This window comes from Neopsephotus bourkii, unplaced genomic scaffold (assembly GCF_033783945.1).
Source record: "Neopsephotus bourkii isolate Nb327-2 ecotype Australia unplaced genomic scaffold, CSIRO-AGI_Nbou_v1 NB_272, whole genome shotgun sequence".
Taxonomy (NCBI): Eukaryota; Metazoa; Chordata; class Aves; order Psittaciformes; family Psittacidae; genus Neopsephotus; species Neopsephotus bourkii.
The window spans coordinates 9,464,665-9,484,776 of NW_026900781.1; the positions used below are offsets into that span (position 1 = coordinate 9,464,665).

The following is a 20,112-nucleotide window of genomic DNA, read 5'->3' on the forward strand; positions in this document are numbered from 1 at the left end:
CTAGAGTTCTTTTAAAAACAGTTAAGAATGTTAAGATATTTTCAATATACTTTGAAAGTATTCTATGCAGTTTAAAAATATTAAATACACTGAAATATTTTATATACTTTGGAAATATATATACTGTTATAAATATCAGCAAACTGATTTATCTGAATGCATGTTTCCTAAAAAACGAACAGCAAGTACTGGTGTTGGGGTTGGTTTGATGTCTTTTGGTTGTTTTGGCTTGTTGTTTTTTTGTGTGTTTTTTTTTTGTGGGTGTTTGGGGGTGTTTGGGGGGGGTGGTCAGGTGTGTTTTGTTGGGGGCTGTGGTGTCGGTTTGGTCCGTTGGTTGGTTTAGTTGGTTGGTTGGTTTGGTTTTAGGAATGCATGGCGCTGTGCTCAAGGGAAGCCGAGCCCGCGGCTCCGCGCTGGAGCCGTCCCTGGCGCACCCCTTGGGACGGGGCAGTCGCTGCCGCACTGGCCGCACAGATCTCCCCACGAAGGCAGCACCTTCCTTCCGTGTAGAAATCCTTCCCCTCAGCGCAGCCAACGGGGGATCCGCGGGAGGATCTGGATGTGGCCGGTGACCGCTCTGGCCGGTGACAGCCGGCGGCCAGACCAGCCGCCCTCCTCGCCAAGGTTACCACAGCAACAGCCGCTGCCGCTGCGGCCGGCGCACGGCGATGACCTCACAGCGCGATACTGGGTCGAGGCGGAAGCTCGGCGGGCGGGGAAGGGCCGGGCTGCCCGTGGGCCGCCGCCGGGGCTGGGGCGCTGAGGGCCATGAGCGGGGCTAGCCCCGCATCCCCCAGCCGGACCCGCGACAGGAAGCGGGAGGCGCTGGCGGCCGGGTCCCCGATCCAGCCCATCATCAAAGGTAAGGAGCGGGACCGGCCCAGGTCGGTGGCTCCTTACGGTGACCGAGCCCGCAGTATACAGGGCAGCCGGGGGGACCACCGTGCCTGGACCGCTGCGGGGCTGCGGGCCGTTAGCGGGGCCTCTTGGGAGGGGCGGCTGTAGAATCAACTAGGTTGGCAAAGGCCTTTACGATCATCGGGTCCAACTGTTTCCCTAGCACTGCGAAGACCATCACTAAACCTTGTCAGTAAGGGCCTCTTCTACACCGTTTCTGTGCACTTCCAGAAACCGTGGTTCCACCACTTCCCTGGGAAGCCTGTTCCAATACTTGATCACCCTCTTGGTGAAGAAATTTTTACTAACATCCAGTCAGAACCTCCCCTGGTGCAGCTTGAGGCCATTACCTGTTGTCCTCTCAGTTGTTACTTGGGAGAAAAGACCAGCCACCTCCTTGCTCCCTTTCAGGTAGTTGTAGAGAATGTTCTTTTCTTCAGACTAAGTAACTGCAGTTCTTTTGGCCTTTCCTCGTAAGACCTGCTCCAGACCCTTCACCAGATTTCTTACCCTTTTCTGGACCTGCTGCAGCATCTCAATGTCTTTCTTGTTGTGAGAGGCCCAGAACTGAACATGGTATTCAAGATGTGGATGAAGCACTCCATAGGCAGATAGGAAAAGCCACACGCTCACAGGCCCTCGTTCTCATGGGTGACTTCAACCACCCTGACATCTATTGGAATGACGGTACGGCCCGGCACAAGCAATCCAGGAGGTTCCTCTACTGTGTGGAAGACAACTTCCTTCTGCAAGTAATAGAGGAACCGACAAGGAGAGGTGCCATGCTTGACCTTGTGCTCACCAACAGGGAAGGGCTCGTTGGAAATGTGGCACTGCAGGGCAGCCTTGGATGCAGCGACCACGAGATGGTTGAATTTGAGATCCTTAGGACAGTGAGAAGAGCGTGCAGCAAGCTCACTGCCCTAGACTTCAAGAGAATAGACTTTGGCCTCTCCAGGAACCTGCTTAGTAAGGTTCCATGGGATATAGCCCTGGAGGGCAGGGGGGCTCAAGACTCTTGATTGGTCTTCAAGGATCACCTGCCACACGCTCAGTAGTGTTGCATCCCAACTAGAAGAAAGTGCAGCAAGAGGGCCAGGAGACCTCCTTGGGTGGCTAAGGAGATCTGTTAGAACAAGTCCAGAGGAGGGCCACGAGAATGATCAGGGGACTGGAGCACCTCCCGTATGAAGATCGGCTGAGAAAGTTGGGGCTGTTCAGCCTGGAGAAGAGAAGGCTGCGTGGAGACCTCATAGCAGCCTTCCAGTATCTGAAGGGGGCCTATAGGGATGCTGGGGATGGACTCTTCATTAGGGACTGTAGTGATAGGACAAGGGGTAATGGGTTAAAACTTAAACAGGGGAAGTTTAGATTGGACATAAGGAGGAAATTCTTTCCTGTTAGGGTGGTGAGGCACTGGAATAGGTTGTCCAGGGAGGTTGTGAATGCTCCATCCCTGGCAGTGTTCAAGGCCAGGTTGGACGAGGCCTTGGGTGATACGGTTTAGAGCGAGGTGTCCCTGCCTATGGCAGGGGGGTTGGAACTTGATGATCTTGAGGTCCTTTCCAACCCTAACTATTCTATGTTTCGATGATTCTATGCAGCCTCACCAGTGGAAGAGATCAGTGCCCTGGCCCTTCTGGCCACACTGATGCTGATGCAGGCCAGGATGCCTTTGGCTTTCTTGGCTGCCTGGGCACAAGCTGGCTTACATTCAGCAGCCGTCAGTCAGCACCCCAGGTCCTTTTCTGGCAGGCAGCATTCCAGCCACTCTTCCCCAAAGAGTGGCCGCTTTCCCACCCTCAGCGGCTTTGCGGCGTGGTCTGAGGTTCGAAGCTGGGCATCTGGGAGGCTTAACTGGCTTCTTAGTCTCTTGTATTTAGCTTTATTTTGTGAAGTAAAGCCAAATCCAGGTGTCTGGCTTTACTTTGCAAAGTGGAGTCTGACACTGGGTCCTTGCCACTCGCATTAAATTCCCTGGGAAGTTCTTACTTTTATCTTGTTTGCCCAGGCACATGTGTCCTGGCCTAGTTCATCTGTACACAGGAGCATTTGAATTTGGAAGTGTTTCAACCTGTGCTTTATCTACTGAAGTCATGTTCCCCAAATATGAAATAATTGTTATTTCCATGTGGCTTATTTTGACCCTTCTAAGAGTACTCTGGGTAAAGATTTTCGAAGTGGACAGTAATAGCTCAGAGAAAATGCTCCTGTCCTCAGATTTCCTACCTAGAAGCCATCCTAGTCCCTTTCTGTCTCATAACATCCCTGAAGACAAGGGTGTTTCCCACTCAAATAAAAATCTCATCAGAAAATAAAGTTTGTTTTTATTTTAATTATCCATTTAAGTCTTTGGGTTAAAATAACAAAAAGGTCATATAACATAGTCCATAAACCTAAACATTTTAATCTGGGAATTGCATGATTGCACTTTTTTTGAATGGGACAGGATTCAGGATGTGGAACACGCAGGTGTGGATACAGTAGAGAGGGAGTTCCACATGGTAACTCAACAGCTTGGACAGAAAAAGTAGGGCTCTTCCTGCAGACAGCAGTACCAGCTAAGTACCAGTTTAAGAGCTTGTTGGAACTACACTGGAAGCTGTACTAAGGAGAAGGATTGAAACCAAGCATGCTGAGAGACAGAGAACATACACCTTCACAGAAAGGTCTCTGGGGCACCTGGAATACCAATTCATCGTATTTTATCTAAGTTGCTGGTTCGCTGAATAGATAGATTAGCCAGCAAATAATGTTCTGGTGCTCTTTTGATTTTGCATATGTTGGGAGAGCAGTAGTCTTTCTTACATAGGAGTATGGTGTGCTGTGTAGCCTAGTTTGGAGTGTGAGAATAAAGCTAAAAATCTGACTTTCATTTATCTTCTAGATGTTGGGGAAATCTACTCAAGACTACTGGATCACAGACCAGTAATTCAGGGAGAAATACGTTACTTCATTAAAGAATTTGAAGTAAGTGTTTTTGTCGTATCTGGTGAAGCAGTCTTCGGAGTCTGAGACTTTAAACAGATTTAGATATTATAATGTGTATGTAAATTCTTCATAAAGACTTGGTGTATATTTACTGCCCAGAATAACTTAAACTCCTGTAGTATATATCTGCATCTTTGCTAAACAAAGCAGTAATTGAGGTCTTTTTATTTAAGAAGTTTCAAAAGGGACAAATATTTTGCTTGCAGAAGACTGTCAGGAATACTGATGGAGGAGAATGTAGTGTTAACATCTTAGAGACGTCTAGTTGTTTTAAGGAATATATTGTTGGCTGGTATAGGTTTACGTCTCATTAAAAAACTGGTTTGTTCCTGAGCTGGATTCAGCTGGTACAGTTGTAATTTAATTTTGCTGTAATTTTTTTGTTCTGTGAGAAAGTAATATTACTTGAAAAGCAACACTTTATGCGAAGTGAGAAAATTGTTAAAAATCAAGTCAATATAATCTGATTAGCTGCAGATAAGGCTGAAGTATTGAAGGTATAAAAGTGTTTTATGCAACTTTGCTTGGAAAGTGTGATACAGTTTCCACAAGATGGCAGTAAAAGTGTAGAAAAGTAGAATCTTCTGTCAGCCAAAGGTGGTTTCTGAGTAGATTTTCATTCTTGCAGAATGTGGATTAAAATTAATCCTGAAGATACAGTTATAACTCAAACTTTCAGTCTGCAGAGCTCATTAAAAAAAAAACAAAACAAAACAAAACAAAAAAAAAAAAAAAAGAAACGATAAAATATCTTCCTTCCCCCCAGATTATTTCTAGGATTTCAAGCAGGTTTAATTTGTCTCTATACTGGCAAAATATGTATGCGAACCAAAGTCTCATCAGATCTGTGGTGTACAAGCTTGAGAGCCAGAAGGAATGATCTGTTTTCTTTGCTTGCCCTAAACAAGTTCTACGATACACTAGACAGCTTTAAATGGCTTTTCAGAGAAAGAAAAATTTTCAACTCAATTATAAAATTAGAATTGATCTAATGGAAGGTGTCCCTGCCCGTGGAAGTAGGCTTTGAACTAGATGATCTTTAGGGTCCCTTCCAACCCAAGCCATTCTGTGATTCTATGATACATTTCTCTTGTTGCACCCAAAGTCTTGTTCTATTTCTTAGACAAGTTTCATATTCCCTTAGATCTTTTCTTTAATTTCTGGTGTATACTTTGAAGGGGGCAGGCGGGCCGGGGAGGGGAAGGCAAAGCAGAGGATTATTTACGTTTTTTGGAACTTAAAATTTCTTCCAAAGGTTATACTTGTTTCTAACTTGGAGATACCAGATATTTTTTGGTTGCAGTAGGATAAGACATATGCTTTTTCTTTCAATAATTAGCATCTAGTGCATAAAGTATGTAGCTTTGCATTCAGGAGGTCTGGAGCCTGTTTAATTAAGTGGCTTTACTTGTCTGTGCCTGTGTTTCTGAAGTTTTAAAACTGGTGTGATGTTCCAGTTGCTCACTTTGTGTGATGCAGTATGTTTTGATTATCTAAAATTGCTTTATGATTCACAACTTTCAGTTACAGGAATGCTTGTGTACAGCTCTACTCATAAACTGAAGGAGATTTTAGAATCCTTTCCATTGTCTTAAGTGAAAACGTAGGTGAAATTCAGGGTGTAAGTAGTGCTGTAGCTTCAGAAAAATAGGGGTTTGGGTTTTTTTATGTAAACAATAAACAAGCACAGCTTCTTCTTGTAATTATGATCAGCGGTGAGCCAGAAGAATGGCTGTCTCTCTAGTCAGCTGTCTTATGTTATTTTCTTAGTCTTGACGTCGTTGCTTTACTTCAGTAAAAATAATTTTACTCACATTTTTTTAACCTTGTAAATCTGTACGGTCCAATATCTGCTAACTCTGTAAGGTCAGACATCAAGCAAAGAGAATCACTGCTATGTTATTTCTCTGTGATAATGAGTTATAAAAATGCAATGCTTTCAAGCTGTGCTTATCCCTGTTCTTCTTGAAATGCTGGAAATAATTTATACAAAAAAATTAATTTTTCCACATAAATATTTTCATTAGTATCTCATAAGGGCCAGAAATGTCGTTCAACTTATTATTACATTTTAGTTGAAGAATGGAGCATTACTCTCTTTTTATTTTTATTTTTTTATAAAACTAATCAGTTGTGCTAAGTAGAGTAACACTTCAATAGACAATGGTATAGTCTTTGAGATAAAGCTTTTAGTTTATCAACTGGGAAACCAACTTATTTTGGAAAGTGGAAATTCCTTGTTAGCCACTCATTTTTTTCAATTCTTCTGTCAGGAAAAACGTGGCCTCCGAGAACTACGAGTACTTGAAAATCTGAAGAACACAATCTTTGACACAAATGAACACATTCTTCCTAAGTGTGAGCAGGCAATGAGTGACAATTTGAATGAAGTATTCAAGAAATGTAAGCATGTTGCTTCTTCTTTCTGTTGTTGAATCATTTTGAAGAACGGTTTAAATAGTTTGGATCCAAAATATGATTTGTGGAAAAATTACCACTCTTGGATAAATCTTCTACCATTTACGGGTTTTGTTGTCCTTTCTGTGAGATTTTGAAAAGGAAACAAGGACTTTTTTTTTATATCTATTGGTTCAGCCAACACAGCTCTTGTTAAAGTCATGTTAAAGCTTTTTGTTGATTGAAGTAGAAGTTATTTCATTTCATTCTTTTGTTACTCACTTAGAAACAGGATGGGTGTCCATATTGTCTAAAGCCATGGATAAAAATTCAGTTTTCTGTTTTGTTGCAAGTGTGCTGTGATGTGACTTTCAAGTTTCTTTTTCTGTGGGAGAATATAATACAGCCCCCATGATTTAAAACAAAACTTGCTGCTCTGTAGTTACGAAATGTGCTATTGTTACAGTCTTTAGTCACAAATAGAGTAGTAGTAATAGTTGTTGTATGTTAATCCTAGTTTCGTCTTTATAACCATCCAATATAACTATCAGATTTTAGAAGAAAGTTTAAAATTTGTTGTAATAATTTTTCAGTAGCTTTTTTCCCTTTACTCATTCAGGAGGATAGCTTCTGAAAAAGGTATTTCAAGGGAGTATAGCTTGAGCTGCCAAATTCATGCAGTTGAAACGTGCCAGTGTGGGTTTTGTTATATCTGATGTATAGCATATTGTATAAGCATTCAATTTCATATAATTGATTTATATGGCATCTGGCATATGCAGAATAACAGATTGTAGGTGATACTATGCACACAAAATAATGGCAGGAAAATATTTGAAACTTAAAATTTAGTCATGCAAATAAGGGCTGAATGGAGTAAACCTTTGATATTACCACCTGAGTTCCTAATGGTCAGCTGTGCAATACATTATTATTAATAAATCACAGAATGGTTGAGGTGGGAAGAGACCTCTGGAGATCACTTTGTCCAACCTCCGTGCTCAAGCAGGGGCAGCTAAAGCCAGTTGTCCAGTGCTGTCTTCAGTTGGGGTTTGAATATTTGTACAGATGGGCACTCTGGGTGCCAGTGTTTGACCATCCTCAGAAAAAAAAGTGTTTTCTTCTGTATAGATGTAATGTCATGTGTCTCAGTTTGGGCCCAGTGTTTCTGGGCAGTGAGTACTATAGTGAAGAGTCTGGCTCCTTCATCTTCATTCCCTTCAATCAGATATTTATGCACATTGATGAGTTTCCCCCCAGGCCACCTTTTTTCCACTCTAAACAGTCCCAGCTCTCTCAGCCTCTCCTCATACGAGAGATGCTCTGATGCCTTAGTTGTCTTTGTTGCCATGTGCTGGACTTGCTCCAGTAACTCCATCTCTTTTATTTACTGGGGAACCTAGAAGTGGACAAACTACCACAGATGTGGCCTGTGTTGCCTGTCCTCCTGCTTGGGATTATTTCTCCCTGGATACAGGACTTGTCATTTCAGCGTGTTGAACTTCATAAGATTCCTCTCAGCCCAATTGTCCAGTTGTTCTCTGAATGGCAGCACAACCATACAGTCTTTCAGCCATTCCTGGTTTTCTATTGTCTGCAAACTTGCTAAGGCTGCCCTCTGCTCCAGCATCTTGGTCACTGGTGAAGATGTCAAACTGTTGGCCACAGTGCTGATCTCTGAGTAAACAGCTAGTGACTTGCCTCCAACTTGACATTGTGCTGCTGATCACAGACTCTAGCAGCCAGTTTTCAGTCTACCTCGCTGTCCACTTATCTCACCGGTACTTTAACTTGTCAGTGAGGATGTTGTGGGAGACAGAGTCAAAAGCCTTACTGAAGCTGAAGTAAACATCAGCTGCTTTCCCCCCATCCACCAAACTAACCACTGCATTATAAAAGGCTATCAGGTTGTTCAAGATTGATTTCCCATTTCTAAATCCATGCTGACTACTCCCAATCACCTTCTTTTTCTCCAAGTGTTTGGAAATGCCTCCAGGAGGATTTTTCTCCATCACCTTTCCTGAGACTGAGGTGGGGCTGATTGGTCAGTATTCTCTGATCTTCCATTTTGCCCTTGTTGATTCAAGTTCCTTGAAGGATCAAGTCTTCAGGAACCTCTCCCAGATGCAGTGACCTTTGAAAGAGAGAGAGTGCCCTCAAAATACTGTCAGCTCCCTCAGAACTCGTGGACACAAGCTGTGTTGTCCCTCAGACCCTGTGGACTTAGCATATTTCCAGTTTAAGTGCTCCCTAACATGCTCCTCCTCCACCAACAGTAAGTCTTCTTTGCTCCAGACTTCCCCTCTTCTCTCAAGGGCCTGGGATTCATGAAGGCTTGTCTTTATCTTAAAGACTAAAGGAAAGAATGCTTTGAGTACCTTGGCCTTTTCCATGTTCTTTGTCACCAGCTCCCCTGACTAATACAGCAGATTCCATGCCCAGTTCCCTGCAGTTTCCCCAGTTTTCCTTTTGCTGATTACATACTTGTAGAAATCTTCCATGTTGCCCTTTGCATCCATTGCCAGATTCAGCTCTGGATCAGCTTGACTTTCCTGTTCTGTCTTTGCAGATCATGCACTAACTTCATACTTCTCCTGGGTCACCTGCCCCTGCTTCCACCTCCTATATGCTTGTGTCGTGGTTTAACCCAACCAAACAGCTTGTTAACTCACTCCCTCCCCTTCTTGCCCTCCCCCTACTCTCGGAGGGACGGAGAGGAGAATCAAAAAGAATGCAACTCCCACAGGTTGAGATAAGAACAGTTTAGTAACTAAGGTATAACACAAATCACTACTGCTACCACCAATAATAGTAATGATAAAGGAAATAACAAGGGAAGAGAATACAACACCCCATCACCAGGTGACCGATAACTTGCCCCCCAGCCCGATCAAGCACCGACCGATACCTCCTCCAACCCTGCAGTCCACTCTAGCCCTTCCGGGTAACTCCCAGTTACATCCTGGGCATGACGTGCTGTGGTATGGAATACCTCTTTGGTCAGTTTGGGTCAGGTGTCCTGTCTCTGCTTCCTCCCGGCTTCCCTCCTCCCTGGCAGAGCATGAGGCCCACAAAGTCCTTGGCCAAACCAAAACATCATTGTTTTTCAGCTCTGTTCCCAGCTGAAAGTCAAAACACAGCACTACACCAGCTACCAAGAAAGAGAAAAATGACTGCCACTGCTAAACCCAGGACAGCTTGCTTTTTCAGTCTGAATTCAGTTACGAGCTCCTTGTTCATACAAGAATGGTTCCGTGCATACATCCTCCTGCTGTCTTTGCTCGATTTTCCTGATGGTTGGGATGAGTCTTTTTTTGAGCTTGGAGGAAGTGATCCTTGAAAAAGGGTGCTATGTCCTTTATGTTGCCATCATCCCAGACCCTCAATTTGCTTACCTTATCCACAGATTTACTTTTGGTTTTGGTTTTGTTTTTTTCTGGTTTTGAGGAATCACTCCTTCACCTGTCATTTCATAGTGTAAAGCTGTCCCTACCGGGTTGGTCAGCCTCTTGGCAAAGCCCTCTTTAGTCATGTAGATTCCAAATAGCTGTTGATGCTCAGAATGAATCTCGTGGATGTAGAAACTGAAACCCTGCTGCCAACACCCACTGTGCAACCAACTTTTAAACCCAAAAATCCATCAAATCCCCCTCACCAGTAAACTTGAGGAGAACATTACCCAGATCCTCATGCCCTGACTGTCCCAGATCCCCGTAGTCAGTTCTGATATTTCTCAGGTCACCTCTGCAGTAATCTACAAGGGAGAGCAGCAGTGGTAATAGTCTGAGCCTCAGTAGCCTGTCTGCAACATCTTGATTGTGAGCTCCTGGCAAGCAGCAAACCTCTTGATGCCAAAACGTATTGATAGGTGGGAAGCCTCTGTCCCTGCAGTGGGGAGTCTGCTACAACTGTTACTTGTCTTCTCATGGTCCTGAATGGCTCAGGCTGAGTCACCAGATGCTCCAGTTCCTGGTGCTCCCAGCTCCTCATCAGCTAGAAAGGCAGTGAGCCTGTTCTGTAACTGGAAGTCCTCAGGGGGCAGGAGCCTGTCTCCTGGTATGAGAAGTCACCAGCTTTAAGATGCTGAGTAAAGTATTTCTTGATACCAAGATGTGTTAGTGGGAGAAGTGGGAAAATTTTGCTTTGTTGTAATTAGTTTATTTGATTCTGCATTAATTAGGTGTTAAATAAGTTAGGAAAAAAAAACCAAAACAAAACGCCTAGGAACACTGTTCCTGTTTTCATTGAGGAGTTTTCCTAGGCTTAGTCTCATGAGAGAAGATATTCTCCATGTAGATCATTTATACTAAATCACTTTTTGCATTTGATGGGAAAAAATAAGAAACAAAACCCAACTAAAACATGGAGCTTGCTCACCTGTTTCTACTTACTGACCTGAGAGGTTTTTTATGGCTTCTTAGGTGCTGAGTAGTGCACTCTAGCTTGTCAGCAACACTAAGGTGTCTGGACATAAGAGGACCTAGCTGCCTTTCTCTTTTTGGCTTTTAGAATGCACAAGGGTTGAACTCGAATAAGCTTACATGCAGTTACCAGTGTAATTTTTGCAGGTACTGACAAATCTTTCTTGTGCAGAGTTAAGTGTCACAGTGCAATATGATCTTTGACCTGCAGTGGCCTCATGTCTTTTAAATCCCTTTCAGGCGACTTTTTTTTGTTTATTTAGAACAGCAGACTGATCTACTGCAATTTGTTATTTCAGTGCAAGCTGCCAATGGTATGATCCATAAACTCCAAGAGAAGGAGCATGAAGAGAGGAAGGTAAAGATTGGGTAGATTTTTATAATGTGATCTAAGTAAGAGTCTTGTGCTTCTACAGCAGTATCTCCCTTCAGTATAGCAAAACTATGTAGCATATAGTTTTAATTTAGCATATTTTTCTATACTTTATATACTTGCAGTAAAACTTATTTTGGAGGGTTTTCTCACTCATAAAACACATACTGCAGGGACATGTATGTTCCTAACTGCAGAGTTAATGGATCACTAGCTCTTCCTACAATCTCCTGATGTATGGAAACAATTTTTATATATATATAACTTTATATATATATAGTTATATATATATATCTCCTTTGCTTTATTTATATGTGTTTATATATATATATGTATATATATATAATCTCCTTTGCTTTATTTTCCCTCCTAGCTCAGACTATAATATTTGTCACATACAAGGAAAGCTTAAATATAAAAAAAAAAATATTTTCTGTGGAACAAAAAACACCTACTAACCTACCAGAATGGAAATGTAAATCTTTCCTAGTTAGCTGAGAACATTGACCATATTATATATATTGCTTGTTGAAAAGGAAGTGTGTTTTTCACTTGTGGATGGGTTGTTTAATGAAGGGCCATATTATAGGAACATGCGAATCACTGGAATCTTTTCAGTTGGCTACACTTTGCGCATTTGAAATACATGTGCTCTGAATCTAAAATTTGGAAAATTATACAATAAATTAGTTACATGTTTTCCCATTACTCCTTCATGATTGTGTTCCTGTGTTATCTTTTTACTTGCAAAACGTTACTTATAATCGTTTAGTTCAGAAAAACTGAAGACGTTTCTGTGGCCATCATGCAAAACAGGCTGAGTATTGATTTATGTAAGCTGATAGTTGTGTTTTTCTTTCCTTTTTGTAATTGATGAAGATGGGCAGTCCGGTTGCAGTTTGAATACTTGTACTGTGCAAATAGCAGGCCGCTGAACCCTGACAAAGTTTGCTTGTGTCTAACACTAGCAAAGATACTGGTAGGGAGGTTAAATAGGAAACTCTTTACAGTTCTTTCACTGTTTGAAGTAAAACTTTAATAAAATATTATAATTTATAAAATGAACACTCAATAAGAATGGTAACTATTAGTTTTAAAAATATTAGCTATATGTTTTCACTCTTTTTTTTTTTTTTTTTTTTTTTTAATTTGGTTTGGCTTGTTTGGGACTTTTGTATGCAGTGGAAGAATACTAATAGCTTTTCAGGATTAATACTGTTTCCTTAAGCTTGTGTAATAAGAGTTTTTGGCTTGAAAGTTTCCTAATGTGAATAATGTCAGGTAGGTAACTTTCTTAAAAATTATGGATGGGAGCTGTCATTATAGTGCTATTTGAGGAGAAATAATTCTTCCTTACTTTTTAAATACTTTTTCCTTACTTTCCTTTCTAAAATCATGTGTTCTGAAAATACAATGCAGTTTTAGTGGGATTTACTGTCAAGTGATTACTGTTAGCAGCCCTCAGTGAAATTAATTCAATGTCTGCTGCATGGAATGAATTTTAATATAATTTTTTTTTTTTTTTTTCTTGCAGTTCCTTTTAGCTATTGGTATCAACAAGTAAAAAAAGGGAAATTATGTTGCCCCTACCACATTATCACTTAAGGTATAAAGTGATGTCTGATTACAGGGATGCCATTGAATGAAGCATTCATAGAATCCCCTGTCTCATTGAGTCATCTTCCCATCCAGATCAGTAATATTTAGCTAGTAGTTCAGCCTGGTTTTGTGTACTATATTCTTTTTATTATTATTATTTTTAATATTTTATTTAGAAGTGTATAGGCTTATACTGGAAGCTATCTAACACTTCCCGTTATAGTCTTCTTTATTGTTTGTTGTATGAACTAGTATGGTGACAGTTCTCAAAGTCCGTGTCTTGCACAGATGGTGGTGATTTTGGTTTGGGGTTTTACAAACGTGGTTGTGGTTTTGTTTGCGTTTTTTAATGTTAGCAAAAATAGCCCAACTAATACTAAAATCGGAGTTTCCTGAAAAAATCCATCTTTTTTAAAATGTTAATTTTTTTGCATAGCCAATGAGACTAAAACAAGGATAGAAATAAATACAACTAAGTCAGATGAGTCAGAACTATATACAAGGAGGCTTTACTGTCTTTCCGGTTCAAGCAGTGTGCACTACTGAGTGAAGTATGGTTTCATAATCAGATTAGATTTTTTCCAAATAACGAATGTCTGAACTGAGGTGTTGATATAAAAGGAATATGAAAGATGTCACTGCCAAAATATGTAAATTTACTAACACACCAAAAGGAATTCCCAGAACAGGAATCAGTAAGGCAGCAACTACGTTTGTAATTTAGATAAGCTTTGGTTTTTATCTAAACCAGATAATGGAACTTTAACTCAGAACTACTGTCAACTTTTTATATGAACATGAAAGCTGAAAATCTTCCAAATTTTGTGATGTCTAAATATCTTATTAAAAAAATTACTCATAAAAGTAGTTGGCATTGTTACAAACATAGAACAGATAATAAGCTCAGCTTGAGTTTCCCAAACCTTTGTATTTACGAAGTTATACTGAAAGACAGAAATTGGGCCAAGTATTCAGCTTATGTGTGAAAAGTGAAATTTAAGAGCTTGCTATGGCTTATGTTCTGCTGGGTGACTGAAGGAACTACCAGCAGTACAGCTGAAATACTGTTTGGAGAAGAGGAATTGCAGAAAGAATGAATAACCACCAAAGACAGGAAAAAGCTGTATTGGTGTGGTCTGGAGCTGGAAACTTCATAGGAAGATAGAGCTGGAGTTCTAAGTGTTCGGAGCGGAGGAGATGACTCTGTGATTAAATAAGCAAAAAACATCTATCCAAATGTTGACAAATTAACAGAGAAAGACCATTTGTATTACCTTGTAATTCTTTGCAGGTGGGGTAAAGATGTGGGGTTTTTTTCTATGCAGTAGAGGGATAGCAAGTGCCAGTCACTAACACAGATAGTAAAAGCCTAAAGCATAATGTACTGTTTCTGACAGTTAAACAGTGTTTTGGTTCAAATAGAACTCTACAGCATGGCAGGAAATGTTGGACTGTCTAATGCTTAAAACATTGCAATATATAGCTAACAATTTTTTCGGCTCCTAGCTGAATATTGTACCGATACCATGCAATTTCGTGAGTTACCTAAGGCTTCTTCTTGGCTCAGGAAAGTCTGTCTGGATGCTTTCGTTCATATGGTGATTTTTGCATGTTACAAAGGACACAAGAATTTACCTAAGAACAAAATGTGTTATTCTGAAGGCTGAATATGGTATCTTTATATTGTCTTTTGTCTTGTTATCATGCGCTGGTATATTTATACAACTAAATATGAAAACAGCTTGTTTGTGTAGGTTTTTTACTTGTGAGTTTAGACGATAGTTATTTTACAGATTTGTTTGTTTTAGCAGTCATTTGAAATGACAAAGGTAGGAATTATTAAAATCAAGCTATACTCTGGAAAGTTACAAGTTTAAAAATAATGAAAATTAACACTGAATTACTACTTTTTTGTTTATATATATATATATATATCTCTTTATTTTTTTAAGGAGGAAAAAGGGGTTGCTTTTTTATGGAACCATACTTGCATTTTCAAACATGCAAGCATTATTTCCTTCTTCATCACAGTAAAAAATATTATCTTAAAGCTGTTACAAGATAGTGGAGAAGGCTCAGATGAGGGAAGCCTTTTAGTACCTTAGCTCCAGGGCTGGTGTCACTTTTTGCTTTGTTAAAGGTGTAAATTGCAATTATGTGGAGTTATTTTATTTCCAAAAAAAAAAAAATAGTTCCTGTTTCAGTAGAAAGGTTCTTGCATTTATCTACTTAAAGAACAAGCACTTACAGCAGTTGCTTCTCAGTACTCAACTGTTTAAATTTTTATGTAAGCATAGATTAGGCAATGTACATAGCCTGGCCATTAATATCACTTTATTTCACAATGTCACTTCTCTTGTGCTAGAACAAGCTAAAGACTGATTGAGCAGGGAAAGGCGAAAGGATTTTGGGGAGAGGAAAGGAATTAGACCACAGATTTTTGATAAACTGAACATGTGCTATCTCATGTTCTAGCAGTGTCTTAGGTTAACAGGCAAATCACTTTATAGCCTTGGTTAGATACAGTGTAGTAGAACATGAAAGTAGAAAGTAGCAACATAAATTTTATATTTCTTGCAAACTGTTCATGTTCTGAGGAGAATGGGTTAGTCTAGCCAAAGTGTGGTTGGGATAGGTGCTCTGTAATCCCTTCAAAAAGTGTGTGATTCCTGACAGTTTCAAAATGTATTGAGTATGAAGTAGTGTACAAGTTAAACTGTTAGTATCCACTGATGTATTTTATTAGTAGCAAATATTGCATCTGTTGCAAACAAAATAGATCTCTGCATAATGTTGCTACTATGTGTATGAAATGCTGCATTGCAAAAATGGTGAATTTCACCCACAGTGTGTGATTTTGAAGTAAAATACATAGAGAGTATTGAAGAATGCGTCAGTGGGTTCCCATTGCGTTGACAAAAATTCCAGATGTCTGTAAAAGCTGTATGATAGTTTTTATTCCCACACAGAAGTACCTTACATAGAAAATAGTCATTGTTGATCTATCAAAAGGGAGAAGAAAAGGGGGGGGGGGAAGACTAATCTTTTTTGTTGGAAGATGGAGCAAATGTAAGAACAACTGTCTACATTTATTGTGACATCAGCATCTATAAGGAGGACAGACTGTTAATACTGTTAATGCAAGGAATCATACAGTACAGAAGTACATCTCATTTTGACATGCATATTGGATGTGTGTATGAGCTCTGTTCCTAAATAGCTGATTTTTTTTTTCTTTCCCCCCAAGATAAGAGAGTGAAAGGAATCGGATTTACCAGAAGCCAAGCAGTATGAAAACATGAGGGGAAAAAATAACTTATTTATAAAGGAAGACATTAATCACAGTGAGAGCTAGCTGGCTAAAGCAGAAACACTAACAGCCAGTTTCAAAACATTTAATATCTATGTGGTTATATTCTATTTCATCCTTTCCTTTTTGTATTAGAGGCTTTTCATCAAGACTAGTTTCTGATGCCTATGCTGAACTATTTTACTATGTGGTAAAATAGAAAATTTCTTCTTTTAAAACTGTATTCAAGAATGTAGAAGATAATTTTGTTTGTACAGATGGGATATTGAAGGGGAAAGTAGCAAATGTCAAGAAAAGAGGAACAGTATGTTGAAGGATTGGCTGACATCATTTGTGGGAGTGTTATTAACCAGAGTAATTTCTTGTGAAATAGATAAGCATTTTATTTATGCATATTTGACATAAAATCTCAAATGTTGTCTTGAATGTTCAAGTGTATCCTTTAATCTCTGGTAATGTATATGTACCTAAATAAAAGACATACGTAACTTCATAAAATTTTGTCTAGCACTCACAAATATAACATATAGTGGGCCTAGTGTTTTCCTCATAACTTGGACACAGTAATGTGTCCAGCATATTTTTAGTCAGTAGCATATATACAACATAGGCCTGCTCATACTTGCTGTAAAATCTTTAAGACCACTTATTAAAAAATTAGATCTGTTTTGTTGGGTTTTTTAATTTTTTTTTTTAATTATATCTGGTTGGTTACTTTCAGAACAGTGAACACCCCTGAGTCTGTCTTTGTCAGAAGACAGCTTCTTTCTGTATGAACACAAGAAAAGAAGGGGGGGGGGGGAAGCAGTGTCCGTTTGCTATTTTATTGCTGATTTGGGGATTTTTTTCCAGGCGTAAAACCACTGAATACTTTTTCCAAAATCAGAATTTTATTTTAAAAGCAAATCTTAATGAGATAATATGGATTTATATCAGCTGCTTACAGTATTTATAACATCATAAGTAATCAGAAGAACAAATAATGCGAAGTATGACCTTTAGAAGCGAACAGAAATGAGCTAGACAAGCTAATAATTTTAAAGTGTCTTTCCATTCTTTTTTTTATTTTTCACCAGTTTAGTATAGAAAAGCTATTGTTGTGAATGCTGTCATGTTAATATTATCACAGACATTTTACTGTTTGTTTTCGATTGACTATACTTTAAAAAAATAAATGTTTTCTTTTTAGTTTTACCCTTTCATCTGTTTTTTTGCTAGTTTCACTTTACTGAAGTAAAAGTCCAGTTTCTCTGGCACTTGAACATTATGTAGCTCTCATCAAACCCTCTGTTTGAATATGGAAATGATTATTAAAACTTCACATTTTCCTTCTCTCAGCTTCAGGCGGACAAGCTGATGGCTCGTGAAGAGAAGCACATAGCCCACTGGGAGGAATTCATGAAAGAGCAACAAAACAAAAGAGCAGAGGTGGATGAAGAGCACAGAAAAGCTATGGATCGCCTCAAAGAGCAGTATTCTGATATGGAGAAAGAACTGGCCAAATACGCTCATTTTTAAGACCTTTCTTTTTTAATAATGCTGGGTTTGTGCCAATACTCAGTTGCTTCTGACTTAGATTGCGATTCTTTTGGAAAGCTGAAACACAGAAGAAAAAGAGCTTCCTCTACAGGTTTGGTATGGGAAGAAAAGCTTTGCATACTTTCAACTTAAGTGCCTATCTATGCTTGTTTTGTTCAGGGCAGGTGGAATGCCAGTATTTCTTCGTTTGTTGGAAGGTGGAACTGGAAATTACATTGCGTGACTACATCGGCTCAGGGAATTGCAAACTGGAATTCTCTCCCATCTGCAGAGACTATCATATCGTTTGGGAAGAGAGAGACTAATGTAACATTAACTAGTCCAGTGTGCAGCCTCAGCTCTTTCCCAAAAAGTGGGTGTAATAGGTTCCAGCCATAGTTAGCTGAGAATTCATTGGGTAAACCATAAAGGTCTTTCATAGATTTCAGGAAAACCCAAGTTCTTTTACAGAATATTTTATTCTGAAGCTTTAGCAACTCTCAACAGAGTTTTAAGTCCAGTTCTAATTCCAGCTTTTGGGTTGTATGTCAGTATTGTGAAGGTAGAGTTGAGATTTCGATGGGTTTTTGCTAACATAAAAATGGCTAAGTGAGCTTGGACAACAGTTTCTTTTCTCTCCCTGTAAATGTCTCAGTCCTCTCTTTCTAAGCTTTACTGTTCTAAGCACAGCCAAAACAAGCTCAAAAATAATCAAGAGAAACATATTGGTCTTTGTATTAGCTTTGTAGCTAGTACAGTATTTACCTTAAATATTTGACATGTTATTGGTTTACTTAGGATAAGCTTGTCAGAACTTTATAAAGCAATTGGGGAAAGATTTTTGTTTCTTTATCAGTATAACAAATGAGCAGAATAGTGGTAAAATACGTGTAATACTGATCTACTTTCTTACTAACTGTTACTCTTACAGGGTGTGTGAAACTCCTTTTGCTTTCTTTTATTTACAACTTGCAGTTAACAGCAGTGTAACTGAAAAAGTTAACTTAATCAGCTCATTAACCAAGCAAAATGAGACATAGTCCCTTAATGAAATCTGCTGCAGGCTAACCGTTAGTACAGGAAATATCTTTCCATAATTTAGCTGGTGTCCAATATAGAATGGAAACAGGTAAAAATAAACAGAATTTACCCTTTACCTGTATTGCAACAGTAATATGCCAACAATGGTTGCTTGTGTAAGTTTATGGCTTCATGTCAAGGCTCCGTTCCTGGCAGCCTGTTGATAGTGTGATTAAAGTTAGTAGAGGAGATGGAATAAGTATTTGAGATTTCTTTCAATAACACTGAATTCCTGCCAAGCTGCTCTGCCTGCTACTGTAGGCCCAACAGCTTCATCAATCATCATCGTGTATCTGGACTGGAAAGAGGACTTGCTGACACAGGGGCATGCTGGAATGTTGTTAGCTCTCTGTTGTGGATGGAAAAAACGTAGATGTCTCAAAAGTATCCCACACATGAAAAATAGGAAAGCCTCTTAGAAAAACCCTATTTGAATAGAAGGTGACCTCTGTAATATTTTTCAGCTTATGTACCCGTGATGAATGTTGTAATGAAGCTCAGACTTTAAAAAGTTAGTTCTTGCCTGTCTTCAGAATTGGGTGTGGAATAGTTTTGATTGTTTTGAGCACAGACTGAAAACAGCTTCTCTCTTGGAAGATTATTTGATGTATATGTGCTCAAAGCCCACATATCTTTACAACAAAATGCCTTTCATTGCATACTGAATTAATTTTTACTTTTGCACTGATATTTTTATTAAGATTTCGTATCTAATTAACTGTACACTGGAGCTGTAGATTTTACTATTTTGCCAATTTGAGGGCTCTTAAGAAATGATTACAAGTGTTCCAAGTTGGATATTCACTGGAAAATAAACCAGTATTTCCAAAATTTTCTGGGATATGTGCTCCTGATTCTTTGGAAAGCTTCTAAACACCAGCACTAAAAATGTGTTCATCTTTTATAATGATACAGGTATTTTTATTTTGACACTTATTTGAAAACACTTTTCTTCATAGTCTGTATCTGCCTGTTGGCTCACTCTTATTCATTGTGGGGACTGCCTGAAAACTGTATTGCTGAAATCCTTTGTTCAGAAACTTTCACCTCTTTTTATATGATAAGCTGGAGGTTTTAAGGTTCTTGGAAATGCTTCATTGTCTTTGAAGCAACTTGCCAGCATTTAGAGGAAAACCTATTTTTTCTGTCCAAATGCTTAAACTCCCCTACCCCCAAAAAAAACAAACAAACAAACAAACAACACTGATGTGTCAAAACTGAACATATCTAATGGATAAAAATGATCCATCTTCAGTAGTTTTTTAGCAAGGTAGGACTATGGTCTGTCTGGACACAGTAGTTCCACAGTGGGACTTTTTGTGAGATACAAATTCTTATTATTCACTAGTCTCTGCTGTACAGGAGAAATAGAAAAATTAGTAGTTTAAAAGTTGGGTTTATGTCATTGGTGCATAAAGAACATGTTTTACCTTGCAATATTTGCATGACTGAATTTCATTGTTTTAAAAGTCTTGAGTGTTTATTTAATCCCTGTTAAAAGCTATAGAAGTTTGCACTAGATTCCA

The 20,112-nt window shown here is 39.2% G+C and overlaps 1 protein-coding gene across 1 annotated transcript; it reads left to right on the forward strand.

The window, feature by feature from the left end:
- The first annotated feature begins 673 nt into the window (after positions 1 to 673).
- BLOC1S5 (biogenesis of lysosomal organelles complex 1 subunit 5) lies at positions 674 to 19,747 on the forward strand. The gene is made up of 5 exons (XM_061346532.1): positions 674 to 862; positions 3,785 to 3,867; positions 6,162 to 6,291; positions 11,006 to 11,064; positions 17,327 to 19,747. Exons 1-5 carry the CDS (start codon positions 769 to 771, stop codon positions 17,504 to 17,506), a joined length of 546 nt encoding a protein of 181 aa, XP_061202516.1. The 5' UTR covers positions 674 to 768; the 3' UTR covers positions 17,507 to 19,747.
- The last annotated feature ends 365 nt before the right edge of the window (positions 19,748 to 20,112 follow it).

What these genes read in the sequence shown, in the direction of transcription:
- BLOC1S5 (XM_061346532.1), top strand. Translation starts at nt 769, where the DNA reads ATGAGCGGGGCTAGCCCCGCATCCCCCAGCCGGACCCGCGACAGGAAG. An exon ending in GATCCAGCCCATCATCAAAG is followed by an intron (nt 863 to 3,784) that starts GTAAGGAGCGGG and finishes TTTATCTTCTAG; the next exon opens with ATGTTGGGGAAATCTACTCA. An exon ending in ACTTCATTAAAGAATTTGAA is followed by an intron (nt 3,868 to 6,161) that starts GTAAGTGTTTTT and finishes TTCTTCTGTCAG; the next exon opens with GAAAAACGTGGCCTCCGAGA.